This window comes from Staurois parvus, unplaced genomic scaffold (genome assembly GCF_062004578.1).
Source record: "Staurois parvus isolate SC_StPar_1 unplaced genomic scaffold, SC_StPar_1.0 ptg000207l, whole genome shotgun sequence".
NCBI lineage: Eukaryota > Metazoa > Chordata > Amphibia > Anura > Ranidae > Staurois > Staurois parvus.
This window is the reverse complement of record NW_028318003.1, coordinates 426,500-443,222: the sequence shown is the minus strand read 5'-3', so window position 1 is coordinate 443,222 and position 16,723 is coordinate 426,500. Positions and strand designations below refer to the sequence as shown.

The 16,723-nt window shown below is 41.4% G+C and overlaps 1 protein-coding gene across 1 annotated transcript in view; it reads left to right on the top strand.

The window, feature by feature from the left end:
* LOC149461208 (uncharacterized) overlaps positions 1–16,723 on the top strand; it is a 329,662-nt gene that overhangs the window by 21,499 nt on the left and 291,440 nt on the right. Inside the window, exons 5-8 of the mRNA XM_089678641.1 lie at positions 5,938–6,045; positions 6,813–6,920; positions 8,700–8,780; positions 13,601–13,792. Of these exons, the coding sequence (XP_089534767.1) occupies positions 5,938–6,045; positions 6,813–6,920; positions 8,700–8,780; positions 13,601–13,792 (489 nt within the window). The remainder of the gene's footprint in view (positions 1–5,937; positions 6,046–6,812; positions 6,921–8,699; positions 8,781–13,600; positions 13,793–16,723) is intronic.

The following is a 16,723-nucleotide window of genomic DNA, read 5'->3' as shown; positions in this document are numbered from 1 at the left end:
TGGTGTGTTCCATTTTTTGTCATAGGGTGCTGGCAGATTACGGGCCTCCCATAGCTGCTGCCAGGCCCCTAATCTGCCATGGGCCCCTGTACCGCCTCCTCATGCTGCTGCCAGGTCCAGAGTCTCTCATGGGTCCCTGTACGGCCTCCCATTGCTGCTGTCTCCATCGCCACACTCTGCCATGTGCCACTTTCAGGTCTCCTCACACTGCTGGTGTGTTCCATTTTTTGTCATAGGGTGCTGGCAGATTACGAGCCTCCCATAGCTGCTTCCAGGCCCCTAATCTGCCATGGGCCCCTGTACCGCCTCTTCATGCTGCTGCCAGGTCCAGGCGAACGTAGTCACACAGGGGAGGAACTTCTCAGTGTAATGAACAGAGAAATCGACAGATGGCTGTCTCAGCGCAAACTGAAAATCGGAACCATGTTGACCGACAACGGAAAGAACATGGTGTCTGCTCTGCGTCAAGGAAGGTTGTGCCATGCGCCATGCATGGCTCACGTGTTCAATCTGGTTGTCAAGCGGTTCCTAAAATCCACCATCCCACTGCAAGACATCCTTAAAATGTCACGTAAACTTTGCATGCATTTCAGCCATTCCTACACCGCAAAGCACACCCTCCTTGAGCTGCAGCGGCAGAACGGAATTCCACAGCATCGCCTGATCTGCGACGTTGCAACAAGGTGGAATTCAACCCTACACATGGTAGACCGCCTTTACGAACAGCGAAAGGCCATCACCGATTTCCTGATGTTACAAGCGGATAAAGGTACTCCCCTGTGTAACTTCGATGTCAGCCATTGGCAGCTCATGCGTGACACCTGCCGCTTGCTCAGGCCCTTTGAGGAGGCCACGCTATTCGTGAGTCGGCAGGACTATGGGATGAACGACGTCATTCCTCTGTTGCACGTCCTGGAACAAATGCTGTTAACAATGGCTGGTCAGGGTGCGGTAGACGTGGCGCACAGATCTCAACGCCACATGACCCCTGTGGGGGCAGGACAGGAAGAAGAGGAGGAGGTAGAGGAGGACATTTGTGCTCAGGAATTATTGAGTGAAATGGGTGGTTTTTCCACTCAGCGGACAGGAGTGGAGGAGCAGGAGCATCTGGTAGAGGAGGAGGAGGAGGAGACAGAGGACCCAGACGCACCGTGGCAGTATGCTGTGGAGATGGAGGCAGGGAGTCCCTCGCATTCCTTGGCACAAATGGCCCATAGCATGCTCGGTTGCTTGCATAGCGACAGCCGAATAATAACCATCAGACAGAGGGATGACTTTTGGCTGTCCACCTTGTTGGACCCTCGCTACCGTTCAAAAATGGTGGCCTTTTTCACACCTGCTGAGAGGGAGGCCAAAATAACGTACTATAAAAACCACCTATGTAGTCAGTTGGTCTCTGCCTTTGTGCGCCAACGTCCATCCTCAGACACTGTGGGCCCTGTGCGCTCGCGTTCCGCTGCCATGGCAGCAGGGGAGGGGTGGGGTGGTAATAGCAGTGGCAGCTCCACCAGCAGCGGCTGCCTCAGTCTGCAGTCGATGATGAGTAGCTTTCTTCACCAGCGCAGTGAGGAAACTACTAACCAGCCGCAGCAGCAGCAGCATCAGGTGGACCTGGAGCAGGACCTCAAACAACAGGCTTGGGCCTACTTGGACAGCACCCTGCCAACCGAGGTAGACAATCCCCTTGACTACTGGGCAACGAAACTTGACCTTTGGCCCCAACTAGCTGATTTTGCCCTTGAAAGGCTGTCATGCCCGGCCAGTAGCGTGGCATCTGAGCGCGTGTTTAGTGCGGCAGGAGGTATTGTAACTCCGCGGAGGACACGACTGTCCACCCAAAGTGTGGAGAGACTCACGTTTGTGAAAATGAATCAGGCGTGGATTAGTCTGGATTTCAAACCACCAGTTCCTGACACAACTGACTAAATCCGCCATGAATCATGCCCCAAACATGTGCCACTTTCAGGTCTCCTCACACTGCTGGTGTGTTCCATTTTTTGTCATAGGGTGCTGGCAGATTACGGGCCTCCCATAGCTGCTGCCAGGCCCCTAATCTGCCATGGGCCCCTGTACCGCCTCCTCATGCTGCTGCCAGGTCCACAGTGTCTCATGGGTCCCTGTACGGCCTCCCATTGCTGCTGTCTCCATCGCCACACTCTGCCATGTGCCACTTTCAGGTCTCCTCACACACTTCTGGTGTGTTCCATTTTTTGTCATAGGGTGCTGGCAGATTACGGGCCTCCCATAGCTGCTGCCAGGCCCCTAATCTGCCATGGGCCCCTGTACCGCCTCCTCATGCTGCTGCCAGGTCCAGAGTCTCTCATGGGTCCCTGTACGGCCTCCCATTGCTGCTGTCTCCATCGCCACACTCTGCCATGTTCCACTTTCAGGTCTCCTCACACACTGCTGGTGTGTTCCATTTTTTGTCATAGGGTGCTGGCAGATTACGGGCCTCCCATAGCTGCTGCCAGGCCCCTAATCTGCCATGGGCCCCTGTACCGCCTCCTCATGCTGCTGCCAGGTCCACAGTGTCTCATGCCATGTGCCACTTTCAGGTCTCCTCACACTGCTGGTGTGTTCCATTTTTTTCATAGGGTGCTGGCAGATTACGGGCCTCCCATAGCTGCTGCCAGGCCCCTAATCTGCCATGGGCCCCTGTACCGCCTCCTCATGCTGCTGCCAGGTCCACAGTGTCTCATGCCATGTGCCACTTTCAGGTCTCCTCACACTGCTGGTGTGTTCCATTTTTTGTCATAGGGTGCTGGCAGATTACGGGCCTCCCATTGCTGCTGCCAGGCCCCTAATCTGCCATGGGCCCCTGTACCGCCTCCTCATGCTGCTGCCAGGTCCACAGTGTCTCATGGGTCCCTGTACGGCCTCCCATTGCTGCTGTCTCCATCGCCACACTCTGCCATGTGCCACTTTCAGGTCTCCTCACACTGCTGGTGTGTTCCATTTTTTGTCATAGGGTGCTGGCAGATTACGGGCCTCCCATTGCTGCTGCCAGGCCCGTAATCTGCCATGGGCCCCAGTACCGCCTCCTCATGCTGCTGCCAGGTCCACAGTCTCTCATGGGTCCCTGTACGGACTTCCATTGCTGCTGTCTCCATCGCCACACTCTGCCATGTGCCACTTTCAGGTCTCCTCACACTGCTGGTGTGTTCCATTTTTTGTCATAGGGTGCTGGCAGATTACGGGCCTCCCATAGCTGCTTCCAGGCCCCTAATCTGCCATGGGCCCCTGTACCACCTCCTCATGCTGCTGCCAGGTCCAGAGTCTCTCATGGGTCCCTGTACGGCCTCCCATTGCTGCTGTCTCCATCGCCACACTCTGCCATGTGCCACTTTCAGGTCTCCTCACACACTGCTGGTGTGTTCCATTTTTTGTCATAGGGTGCTGGCAGATTATGGGCCTCCCATTGCTGCTGTCAGGCCCGTAATCTGCCATGGGCCCCCGTACCGACTCCTCATGCTGCTGCCAGGCCCGTAATCTGTCATGGGCCCCTGTTGTCGCTTGTTGGCATATTCCGCTCGTTCAGATGCTCCTTCTCCTGCTACTCCTCTTCACGGATTCCATCAGCAGTCTTTCTTGGAATCCGTTTCCAAGAGACAACAGTTTGCGAGCACGCACCCGACGGTGCAGAAGCTGAACGTCCTCCTGTCCAAGTTGCTGCTGCCAGGCTCGTAATCTGTCATGCGCCCCTGTACCGCCTCCTCATGCTGCTGCCAGGTCCAGAGTGTGTCATGGGCCCCCGTACCGACTCCTCATGCTGCTGCCAGGCACGTAATCTGTCATGGGCCCCTGTACCGCCTCCTCATGCTGCTGCCAGGTCCAGAGTGTGTCATGGGTCCCTGTACGGCCTCCCATTGCTGCTGCCAGGCCCGTAATCTGCCATGGGCCCCCGTACCGACTCCTCATGCTGCTGCCAGGCCCGTAATCTGTCATGGGCCCCTGTACCGCCTCCTCATGCTGCTGCCAGGTCCAGAGTGTGTCATGGGTCCCTGTACGGCCTCCCATTGCTGCTGTCTCCATCGCCACACTCTGCCATGTGGCACTTTCAGGTCTCCTCACACTGCTGGTGGGTTCCATTTTGTCATAGGGTGCTGTATGGCCTCCCATTGCTGCTGCCTCCACCGCCACACTGTGGCTCCACACTCTGGTTTTGGCCCCGTGACTGCCCAAATGAGTGAAGTGTGCGGTGATTCTAAGATCGACGGCACTCATCTGCATGTCATACTGACTGACAGTATTATTTCTCTTCCCCAGCAGACTCCAAGGGCATTTAAATTAAAGGTACAGTGTTCTGCACTAATATAAAGGCTCTCTGAAGCCTAGAAACACCTTTTTATAAGTTAAATTCGCAGCGAATATATTCGCATCGAATCGAAATTTTTTCACAAATTCGCCGAATCAGTCGAATCGAATTTTTGAATACTTCGCTCATCTCTAATCACAATCACAAAAGCCTAATTCTAACATTAATCCACAGATTATTATTGTTGATAGTAATACACATGCTTTATATATAACACAAAGTTTAAATATGTACATAAGGATTGATCTCAAAATATATCATTAGCATCACTATGCTAATAAATGAATAAAAACCAGTTCTCCAATTCTGACACTAGAGAATAAAATGGAGGGTATTGCAATTTTTTATGTCACATGATATTTGAACAGCGGTTTTTCAAACACAATTTTTTTGGGGAAAAATTTAATTTTAATTCACATAAACACTATATAATACCTAATTTTTTGTTAAAATATAAAATATTATTTTATGCCGAGTAAATAGATACCTAATCTGTCGTGCTTTAAAATTGTGTACACCCATGGACCTGCACCAAACTACAATACCTAAAAATTTTCATAGGTGATGCTTTCAAAGACTTTACAGGTTACCAGTTTAGAGATACACAGCAGGTCTGGAGCTAAACTTATTGCTCTTAAACTCTCGTTCATGATGACACCTCACAAGTGTGGTTTGATCACCTTTTATATACGTGTGCAGGACTTACATGGGCTTTTGCATTTGTGTGTAAGCATGGGAAAGAGGAGACAATTTTTTTTTCATTTTATTAGAATTTTTTTTAAACTGTCAATTTATTTTTTCTATTAAGTTTATTGCTTTTACAAGGTATGAACAAAATCCCTTATGAAAGCATGGACCATGATAGGTCCTCTTTATGGAGATATTTGGGGTTTATTAGAATCCAAATCTCTCCTCTGGTCTTCAGTGCAGCCAGTCAGACACAGATCAGTCTGATCGGCTGCTTACCTGGCCGCTTCTGGTTTCCAGGGTCACAAAGCGGGAGGTTGCAGCTTTCAGGCTTTGCGATCAGAATTTATTTTTCCTATAAATTAAAATGTATCTAAACCCATGAACATAATATAATATATTGCAACTTTTCAGTCCTTAGATGTGGTGGCTACATTTTAAACTGGTGATCCCGTGAATAACACACTTCCTGTCCTAGGGTAAACAATGCTCACTCACCATGCTGAATCGATTGAGAAGCAGCATTGTAATCATAATACAGAATTTTTGAACACCTAACCCCTCCCCCTTTCTCCATAGCACAGGGAGATATGTACTACAGAAACAAAGAGTTCTGGCAGAATCAAACTATGAAAACAAAAACTGGCCTGTTGACAGACTGCATCTGCTATAATATATAGATATAATTATGCTAGTGTAAGGTATTGCACTTAATTGAATAAATGTGGCAAGGAGCAAGTGTTTGTAACTAAAGTACGAACCTTTACCAGCCTTTAACAAGCTGACTTTAATAATCTTGCTACACCAAACTGCAGATAGGCTGTTTCCAGTTACTGCAGAATACATACATTAATCTTTGAGTATATTTCATATTTGTTGATACTGCTGTGCACATTCCCATTTTTATATAACCTTTATTTATTTTAATAAAACAGCCAACAGCAACTTCCAATCTGGTGGTATCAACAGCAAGGTCCAATTAGGTGGTGTCAGCGGTGGTGTCCATGTAGGCGCAGCTCTGAATGGGGGACATGACAATCAAGGTAAGCTATAGCTTTTTTTTTTTAATCTTATTTGTAATATATTTTTAATAAAATAGATTTCTCTTCATATCCTGTGTTCTGAAACCATTGTCAACAGGGCAGGAAGTGAGGGTGGCTCTCTGTAACAATATCAGTATAGATCAACATGCTTAGATGTAAATAATAGTTAACATTTACAAAGATGTGAAAAGACATTTCACTTTAGCAGGTAAACCATAATATAATATATTGCAACTTTTCAGTCCTTAGATGTGGTGGCTACATTTTAAACTGGTGATCCCATGAATAACACACTTCCTGTCCTAGGGTAAACAATGCTCACTCACCATGCTGAATCGATTGAGAAGCAGCATTGTAATCATAATACAGGATTTTTGAACACTTAACCCCTCCCCCTTTCTCCATAGCACAGGGAGATATGTACTACAGAAACAAAGAGTTCTGGCAGAATCAAACTATGAAAACAAAAACTGGCCTGTTGACAGACTGCATCTGCTATAATATATAGATATAATTATGCTAGTGTAAGGTATTGCACTTAATTGAATAAATGTGGCAAGGAGCAAGTGTTTGTAACTAAAGATTCAGTACAAACCTTTACCAGCCTTTTACAGTCTGACTTTAATAATCTTGCTACACCAAACTGCAGATAGGCTGTTTCCAGTTACTGCAGAATACGTACATTAATCTTTGAGTATATTTCATATTTGTTGATATTACTGTGCACATTCCCATTTTTATATAAATTAATTTTTTTAATAAAACAGCCAACAGCAACTTCCACTCCGGAGGTATCAACAGCAAGGTCCAATTAGGTAGTATCAGTGGTGGTGTCCAAATAGGCGCAGATCTGAATGGGGGACATGACAACCAAGGTAAGCTATAGCTTTTTTTTTTATAATCTTATTTGTAATTTTTTTTTTAAAGTGGATGTCCAGCAATATTTTTTGTCTTTGGAAGACATGGGGAAGGTTTGAAATGCCTGTTTTGTTTTTTTACTGGTTTCTGGAGCTCCATTAAAGAGAATTAACTAGATAGGAAGTGAGGAGAACTTTCCAACTAAGACAGAAATAAAAATGATTGACTTTAGTATCTTGGTTTTGAAGAGAGAGAGAGGAGAGAGAGAGCCAACAAGTTTTCAGATATGCACAACTGCTAACCTTAGTGTACAGTGCCATCTACTGGTCAAGTGATATTAACACACAATGCTGTATATAGTACATGCTGTTGTATCTCCAACAATCAGGACAGAAGTGAGGGTGAGTCTCTGTAACAATGGCAGTAAAAACCCAACAAGTCTTTTAAAGTTTCCCCATTGTATTCTTATTGATAAAAATAAATCTATGTGCTGTTTTAGCAATGCTTTCTTTGACTGCTAATAATACATAGGAGACTAAATTTAATTGGGGTTTAATGGATAAGTTCACCTTTTGACAAATAATAATAAATGCAAATTTTTTGCAGGTGAAAACCATAACCCCCCATAATCTTTCACTCACAAAACCATAACTCCACCAAGCATAGCCTACCTACTATCCAACCCAAAATGCCCAATACTCTACCACCCATAATAACCACATAATCCCGAACCTGACCAAACCACCCATACATGTAGGTTTACATACAGACACATGTACATACACACACACACACACACACACACAGAGACACCTGTACACACACACAGACATGTACATACACACAGAAACATGTACGCACACGCACAGAGACACATGTACACATACAGACACATGTATACACACAAACACATGTACAGACACACATACATGTGCATACACAGAAATACACACGCACAGACACATATACATACACAGACACATGTATGTACATACACACAAACACACACACACACATGTACATGCACACACACATGTACACGCACACAGACACATGTACACACACACAGGCACATGTACACACACACATACCTGTACATACATGTACATACATACACACAGACACATGTACATGCATACACAGACACACACACACACACACACACACACAGATACATGTACATTCACACACACACACACACGTACACAGCCCTATAAAAAGTTGCAGTACTTTGTTACCTTCACTCACAGAGCCGAGTACTGCACTCTATGGGGAGTCAGAGAGCACAGCACACACCTTCCTTTGATTTCACTTTATTGAAACTTTTGAGCAGTCTGACAGCTCCCAGTGCGAGTGACAGATCCAGCCCTGAGTTGCGAGCCTGCTCAGCAAGACAGTCCTGGGGATACACTCGCCCCCACCTTATTTCCACTCGCCAATGCGAGCAGGCGAGTGGAAATTTCAAGGCCTGGGCTAATGCATGTTCCTTGCTAAAGAACATTATTTTTTATGAGGTTGTTATGAGCAAAGTTCCATTAAATAAATAGGACAAAGGACGAATGTTTGTAAGTAACCTTTACAAGTGATTTACAAACTAGCTTTAGTCAATCTGGTCACACCAAACTACAGATAGAATGTTTCTAATTCATGCAGAATACAAACATTGATCTGTGTGTATGTTTTCTAAATTATAAATGAGCCAAAATACCTGAACACACTATCAGTGCTTCACATTTGTTGATATCACTGTGCAAGTTTCTATTTTTCTATTAACTGTACTTATTTTAATAAAACAGTCAGCGGCAATGTCCAATTAAGCGGCATCCACAGTGGTGTTAAAGAACGTGAAGCTGTGACTGGAGGACAAGACAACAAAGGTAAGCTATAGCTTTTTTTTAAAACAAAAAAAAGGATTTAAACCTATTTTTTAAGTGCACATCCAGTCAAATGCTTTTTTTTTCTAAGTTTTGAATGAAATGAGGAAGAGTTAGAACCCTTGGCATGTTTTCATTGCTATTAAGGGCTCAATTAAAGAGATTTATAAGTTCTAATGAGCAGTGCTTTCTGATTCCTCTAGTATTGTATTGTATTGTAAATGTACTGTCTTCCCTCATGTTGTAAAGCGCGTGGAAACTGGTGGTGATATATAAATCCTATATAATAATAATAATCTACCCGGACAGGAAGTGAGGAGAGCTCTATAACTCAGACAGAAATAAAAATGATTTTCTTTTGTATAGTAGGGAAGATCAGGTTGGATGGAGATGCTGGATCATTTAGTTTATGTAATTCTTCCAAGGAGAACTTCAGTCAGGCATAGCATCTCTTTTTAAGGCAGCTCCCAGGAGAGTAATGATCATGGAATTGTGCAAGGCTACAATCGGCTCATGTGCAAGAAAGCAAGTCCAAGAAACAATAAATACAGACCAGTGGTAGTGTTTAATAACTTACACATTCAGTTAAAGCACCAGACTATATTAGATTTTTATTTCTATCTTTATCCTTGTTGGAGATTTCCTCTTACTTTCTTTTTGGGTGAGTCTCTCTAACAATTGTAGTAAAAATCCAACAAGTGTTTTAAACCCTCTACATACACTTTAAAATTCCACAACGAAACCTAATACATGTTCTAGGTACTATGATAACATTAAATAGGCTATAGTTATTTGGTGTATAATGTCCTTTAACCCCTTGGCGCAGACGCCTCCCGGCACTTTAAGGGTTTCAGAAGCCGGGAGTTTATGGTCATGTGAAGGCGGGGTTTATGGTCATGTGACCGCCGTGACACGCTGTCACGGCAGTCACATGATCGGGAAAGGTCTCGATAGAACGCAAATGTGCGGCCGCTCGGCGTCTAGGCCCAGACGCTGGGAGGTCTCACATTTGCGTTTGGCTGGTGCCAACAGGTTAAATACAGTATATGTTCTATGCACATTCTGAATGCCAGGAAGGGCTAGCTATTGGCAAAGATCATAATTGTCAACAAAACATAAAAAAGCTGTAAAATGCATTACATAATTATATTCATTATGTAGTATAAAATGCTATCAATATAGTCCCATCCTTTTACATTTACTCTGGGGAACAAAATACAATTCCTTTTACATTTAGGATCAGCTATTACCCTGCAACAGATTTGCATGTTTTATAAGGTGGACTGCATCTTGGTAATGCCAATGTACAGTTAGGGTGTTATCTTGGGCAACAAAGTGAGCAACCTGTACAATTAAATGTTCAAAAACAAGTTTATTATGGATTTGAGAAAACAGATGAGAAGGCCATAAAGATAGGATGTTTTATTTCCCTGCCATTTCACTGCCAATATTTCATTTTAGCAGTTAAATCATGGGGCTATTTAAAGAAACCCTATAAAATAAGTAAAAAACTTGTAAAGTGGTAATTGCCACCAAATACATACTGTATATGTGAATTATGTGAATTGTCTTACATTCTAAAGGACATGCTGTTCAGACAGTGATTTGATCCTGGCACACCAACAAGAGCCAGGTTCTGGTCCTATCTATAGACTGCACTGCAATGTTGCACATGTGTTTGTTGCACTGTAGTACAGTTTTTCAATCGGGAGAATAAAAACTCATCCTAAAGCTTTAACCAGTGCTCGGCTGGACACTGATAGAAGTCACAAGACTGCTATATACTGCTGAGAAGAAAAAGTATTTAGTAGTTTATATTTACTAAAATAATTGCATTTCCATGTTCTGTGTACTGTAGGAGACCAGATATAGTGAATGCAGGGTCCTGGGTTTAGTAACACGTTAAAGTATGTATGCTGTAACTGGTGTGCATGTCAAAGACTGCAAGAATATGATTTTGTTGTCTTACCTGGTTCACAGATACATTGATGCAATGGTGACACTGTGTACATACATATTCTTTAGTAAATCAAGCCCAATATGCTAAGCAAATAGGATGTGAATAACTTTAAATGATCCTTGACCTTAATAAAATCAGAGGCCAATTTGTATTCTAAATAAGTAAATAGTAATGTAAACCAATTCAGTTTCATTTAGACAGTGTACAGAACTCTAATTCAAAATTGTTTTCTTTAATAGGTATTGAATACAAAGTATCATATGTCATATAGGAACAATATCATAATCACAATATTAGCCGTTACTAAATCATTTTGTTTGGTCTTTGTTATGCATAAATCGCAAATTTCAAAGATAGTTACCTTTTTAATACATATGGGCAGGTGATTGAGGAAAGGAGCACATTAGGTGTATTCCAGATTTACAAAATATTGACACAAAAATATCAACTCAAAAAGTATATGATCATGTAAATGTCCACCAGAAAAAAAAGACATATCTTCAACAAACAAGACATATCTTAGACAAACATTCATATCGAAGAACTGAATTATACAAGAAAAAAGGTCACTCTATCATTTTCATGAACTGGTCACATTTTTTAATATTGCAAATTAGTTTTTAGGGTCCTTTCAGTACATTATTTATAATATTATTATTTTGTTACATGGTTTAAAATTTATGTAATCATTTATCATTCTAAATTATTTTTTGTTGAGATCTGGCAGGTGTAATTGGTGGCTTTCAGCTTTGTGGTATTAGTCTGAATCTATGGCCTTTGTAACTTTTTACTTAGCCAGAACACATTGATGTTTGGGATAAGAGAAATTATGAAAGAATTAAGAAATATTCTAAAAAGAATAAAAGAGAAGAAAGTCAGAAAAGTTATTTTATGAATAATTTTGTGTTTTCTTAAAGGCTGTTTACTTTTGGGAAAAATTAATAAATGCACATATTTTTGCAAGAAAAAAAGTATGTGCATTTATTATTGTTCCCTCGAGTGCCTACATGACCATTGGATAAGGGGTGCAATGTAAGGCTTCTACAGGCAAGCCTTGCAGCTTTCAACCCATACATCTATACGTGCTGACTGTTTGCAAGCTACAGGGTTTGTGAATGAACTGCAAGCATGCTCATCAGTACATTGAGAACTATAAGCCATCAGCCTCGGAGGCAGGCGGTACTTGTAGTTCTCTCGTTCACAGATTGCTGTGAATCATTGATGCAGCTGTGTGGGCAGAACCTTGTACATCTATGCTATTTTTAAAATATGACAGCGGGTGCGGGGAGAAGATCCTTCCCTCTGCTGTCACAGAAAGGGAGGGGATCAAGGATGGAGGGGGCAAGTCTAGAACACATTACACCCAAAATATGGATGTAACGTGTAATATGCTCAGAAAGGTGAACTTATCCTTTCAATAAAACTTTGTATGATTTTGCTTTTTGTAGTGGATATAGAATAATTTCTGTTTTTAGAATTTATTTTTGTTTTATAGATGAATTATAATGATTTTGTCCAATTTTATTTTAAAGTTTAAAGGTTTTTAAACAGATGATATACACTGATCATTCATAATATTATGATAACCTACCTAATATTGAGTAGGTCCCCTTTTTGCCTCCAAAACAGCCCCCTTTTCCACCAAAAATTCCCTGAACCATTGCATCATGGGCACCACTAAACCTCTGAAGGTGTGCTATGGAATGTGGCACCAAGTCATTGGTAGAAGATCCGTTAGGTCCTGTAATTGGGCCTCCATGGATCGGACTGGTTTTCCAGCACATGCCACAGATGTTCGATGCACTAAGATCTGAGAATTGGGAGGCCAAGTCAGCACCACAAGCTTGTTGTTGCATTCCTGAAATCATTCTTGAACCATTTTTGCAGTGTGGCAAGGCACACTATCCTGATGAAAGAGGCCACTCCCATCAGAGAATACCATTTCAATGAAAGGGTGTACTTGGTCAACAACAATGTTAAGTAGGTGGTACGTAAAGTAAAATCCATAGGAATGGCAGGACCAAGGTTTCCCAGCAAAACATTGCTTAAAGCATCACACTGCCTCAGCCGGCTTGCCTTCTTCCCATACTGCATTCGGATGCATCCTCATCTCTTCTCCAGGTAAGCGACACACACGCACTCAGCCATCCACATTCTTCCATTGCTTAATTTTCTAGTTATGATGCTCATGTGCCCATTGTAGGCACTTTTGACTGTGGACAAGGGTTCGCATGGGCACACTGACTGATCTGTGGCCTCCATACACTGCAAGATGCAATGCCCATTTTTTCTGCTTTCAGCACATCAGCTTCATGCTCTAATATGCCTAATATATATGTTCCACAACTTTCACATGCTGTTCTAATGAGGTAATCAATGTTATTCACTTTACCTGTTAGTGGTCTTAATGTAATGGCTGATCAGTATATATCTTTTTTTGGCCACCGAATACTGAGTGCAGTTTCTAAAGAGAAAATAACCACGTCAGCTGTCTAAAGGGAGGAAAATGGTCACTTTACTGTATGCAATTTTTAGTTTGCACTACTGAATTCTGTAAATAACTGATCTTTTAAAACAAAAACTAAATTAAGGTTTAGTTATTTAGGTTGTTTATTTGACCACCTAACAGATTGCATAAATGAGTAACCAGAAACCTAGAGATGCTAGGTCACTTTGAGATACTAAACAGTACATTTAAAGTAGAAGGAAAGTAAATGTTTGTGCATCAGTCTGTAATATCAATGCATGACAGTGGACATGAATGGGTATAAGATCTAGTATAAGTAAACTGTTACTTTCATAAAATATCCTGGTGTTTTAGGACTGCTTACTACAAGTTTGTATCTTTTATTTTTTAAATCAGATCTCTTTGGCTTGAAAGGTGGAAACATACAGTGGGGTGGAACCAACGTACATACAGGGAGGTTGTGGGGTGAACAAAAGGGAAAAATAGAGCTTGGCAATGGTGGGGATACAGAGACATTGAAATTCAATGGAATACATGGATTTAAGGGAGGATCTGAGAAATCATCTGAAGAGAAAAAAGATGGAAAATGTGAGTTCCCAATTTTGGAACCTTATATTCTAAACACTAATACTTCTCAATTTATATCAGACGGGAGTTGGGATTTTTTTTTTCTATTTATTTATTTTTTGTTCACTAACAAGGCATCTCAGCTTGGATTTGGGTTATTGTACGTACATAATAGTGATTACAATATTGTCTGCCATGATTATTTGTGCTTCATCTTCCCATCAATTACCCTGGAAGGTGGTGGGATGGTATTCTGCTTTTGCTTGAAGGTCTAGCTGTTAACTAACCAGCATCTATTATGCAAAATAATAAACAGTGTCTTTAGTTTTGCAAGTGTTTATTTAATGTGCATTTCAATAACTTTTTCTTTTTAAATGGATCAAATAAATTTGAAAGGCGACAAAATAAAATTGGTAAAAATAGAGGGGAGATTTACTGAAGCTGGAGAGTGCAAAATCTGGTGCAGCTGTGCATGGCAGCCAATCAGCTTTAGCTTTTTCATTTAAGCTTTAACAAAAAAAAACTGGAAGCTGATTGGTTTCTATGCACAGCTGCACCAGATGTTGCACTCTTCTGTTTTAGTAAATCAGCCTCATAGTGTTGATATACTAAAGGCAACTCTGTTGACTTTCATTATCCAATCATGTGCAAGAAAAATAGTTTGTTTTTTACACATAATTAAGTATTCCGGGCAAAGAGAACTTCACCCCATTCACTAAGCTCTGGGGAAAAGTCTCTTGTGAATAGCAACTTCTCTTGAACAGTCCATTTGCTTTTAGTAAATTAACCCTGAGGACTCTGCAAATTAATGGAAAACATTAAATTAAGGGAGGAATTGGGCATCGACTAAGGAGGAAAAGGAGGGTGGAAAATGAGAGTTCTAAAAGGATTTGTGTTTTCAGTAAAAGGGGGTGAAATGTTAGTGTGGCAAAGAAAAAGCTAAGATCTTATAAACCACTTTAAAGAATAACTTAGCATTTTATCTTTTTTGTAAATCAATTTTATCTGAGTTTTTGGAATTATATTTTCCTTTCTTATACAGATCATATTGATTTGAATGGTGGCAATTTAGGGGGTCTGTTTGGTCAAAGTGGGAAAATAGAGATCAAAAACAATGGGGAAACAAGGACTTTTGAAATTAATGGAAATCATGGAATTAAGGGTGGATTTGAGAAATCATCTGCAGTAGAGAAGGATGAAAGCAAACGTAAGTTCTGTATAATGGAAGTTCACCCTATGATCATTAACATACAATATGTGACACTTTAGATGGTGTTGGGCTTTACTCTAATAATAGTTACTTTCTGCAGTTTTGTTTAAATGTAATTTAAATTAAAATCTTATATCCTAAAAAAAACGATTGATTTGAACTGCAGCAAAATAAAATTGCGTGAGGCCAATGTAAAGCTGGGGGACTTGTTTGGTGACCTGACTGGGAAAACATGATTAAGTAATGTTAATGTTATGTTAAGTAAGTTATTTTGTAACATTTAAGGTTAACTTGTAAGCATCAACATTAACTAATTATAGCTGGGATAAGGATTGTATTACAAGAGTGGTATTTAGCATTATAACCAATTTATTGTAATTTATCTAAAAAAAAACCCATGTTATTATGTATAATGTAAATCATTGCAATCAGTTCTGAAAGTAGAAAATGTGGTTTAAAGCTCTGTGTGTACCTAATGAATATCATCATTTATATACAGTAATTTTGAAATTATTATGGGTGGGGGTTTGAAAGAGGGGACTTTACTCTCTTAGACATGGCGTTTGGAAATGGGGGGTTCTTTTTTATGAGTGGAGCTTGAAAAGAGGGGGATTTTTTCCATCATAATGGTGTAAGTGGGAAAAGGGGGGGGCTATGTCCTTGTTTGGGGTCTTAAAGTGGACCTTGCAGTAAAATACTGTTTGGGCAATATCCCTTCTTACTAAATAACTAGCAGATAGTAGGGCCAAAATGTACCTGTAAAAAAAAATTGGATTCCTACTTACCTTGCCCCCTATCTTCTTCCTGTGGTTCCTAGGCAAAGGCAATGTCATATGGCTCCTGGCTGAATCCTGGGGAACATACAGCAGCTGAAATCTTATAAGAAGGCACTCCTGCTTTGTACTTAAGTACCTACTTGTGAGACACTGCAGTCATTCCCCAGGAGTCTTACCAGAAAGACATTGATATCATGTGTTTTACAAAGATTGTACCCATGGAACTTGATTCTCAAGCTTCTGCTGTAACCTCAAAAATAGGTTACAACAGAAGCGGCTTTCTTTGAGGCTCTTCAAGGTTAATTTATTAAAGGCTGTTTATTTTGCAATGGAATTTTAATTTTGCAAGGAAAGTTTCTCTTAGTACAGTGAATGAGGTGGACCTGTTCTGACTTCCATCATCAAATGATGAAATGATGTACAAACAAAAATACATATTTTTTTCCTTGCACATTATTGGGTATGCTTTCAATATACATTTTTACCCAATTCACTAGCTAAATGAAAATTATGTTGCAAAGTGATACTTGCCTTGGAAAATGAGCAGCCTGTTTGTCTTTAATAGATCAACCCCTTTATCTCTGATAGAAACTTTGTATGAAGTCATTTTAGCAGAAGGGGGACGCAACTCCCTTGGATTCCTAACATGTGTATATAAATTTCAGCTTGAAGCCAGTAGATCCTAGAAAACATGGAAAGGAGCTGTTAAGTCCATTAGTTGACTGCATAGAAAAAAAATTAAATATTAATGTGCAATAGTCTATATTTACCTAAAGTAGAACAAAGGCAAAACTTTTTTTCATTTTGGATAGAGTAGGGGATGATTATGACCACTGTAAGGTTTTCTTTTGCCGCCCGTGTCCCATTGAGGAAATTTCCCTTTGCTTCCTGTCCCATAGCCAAAACAAGAAGTGAAAGGAAATGCCTCCAACCTCAGGGAATCCCTGGCTGTCACCAGGGTTACCA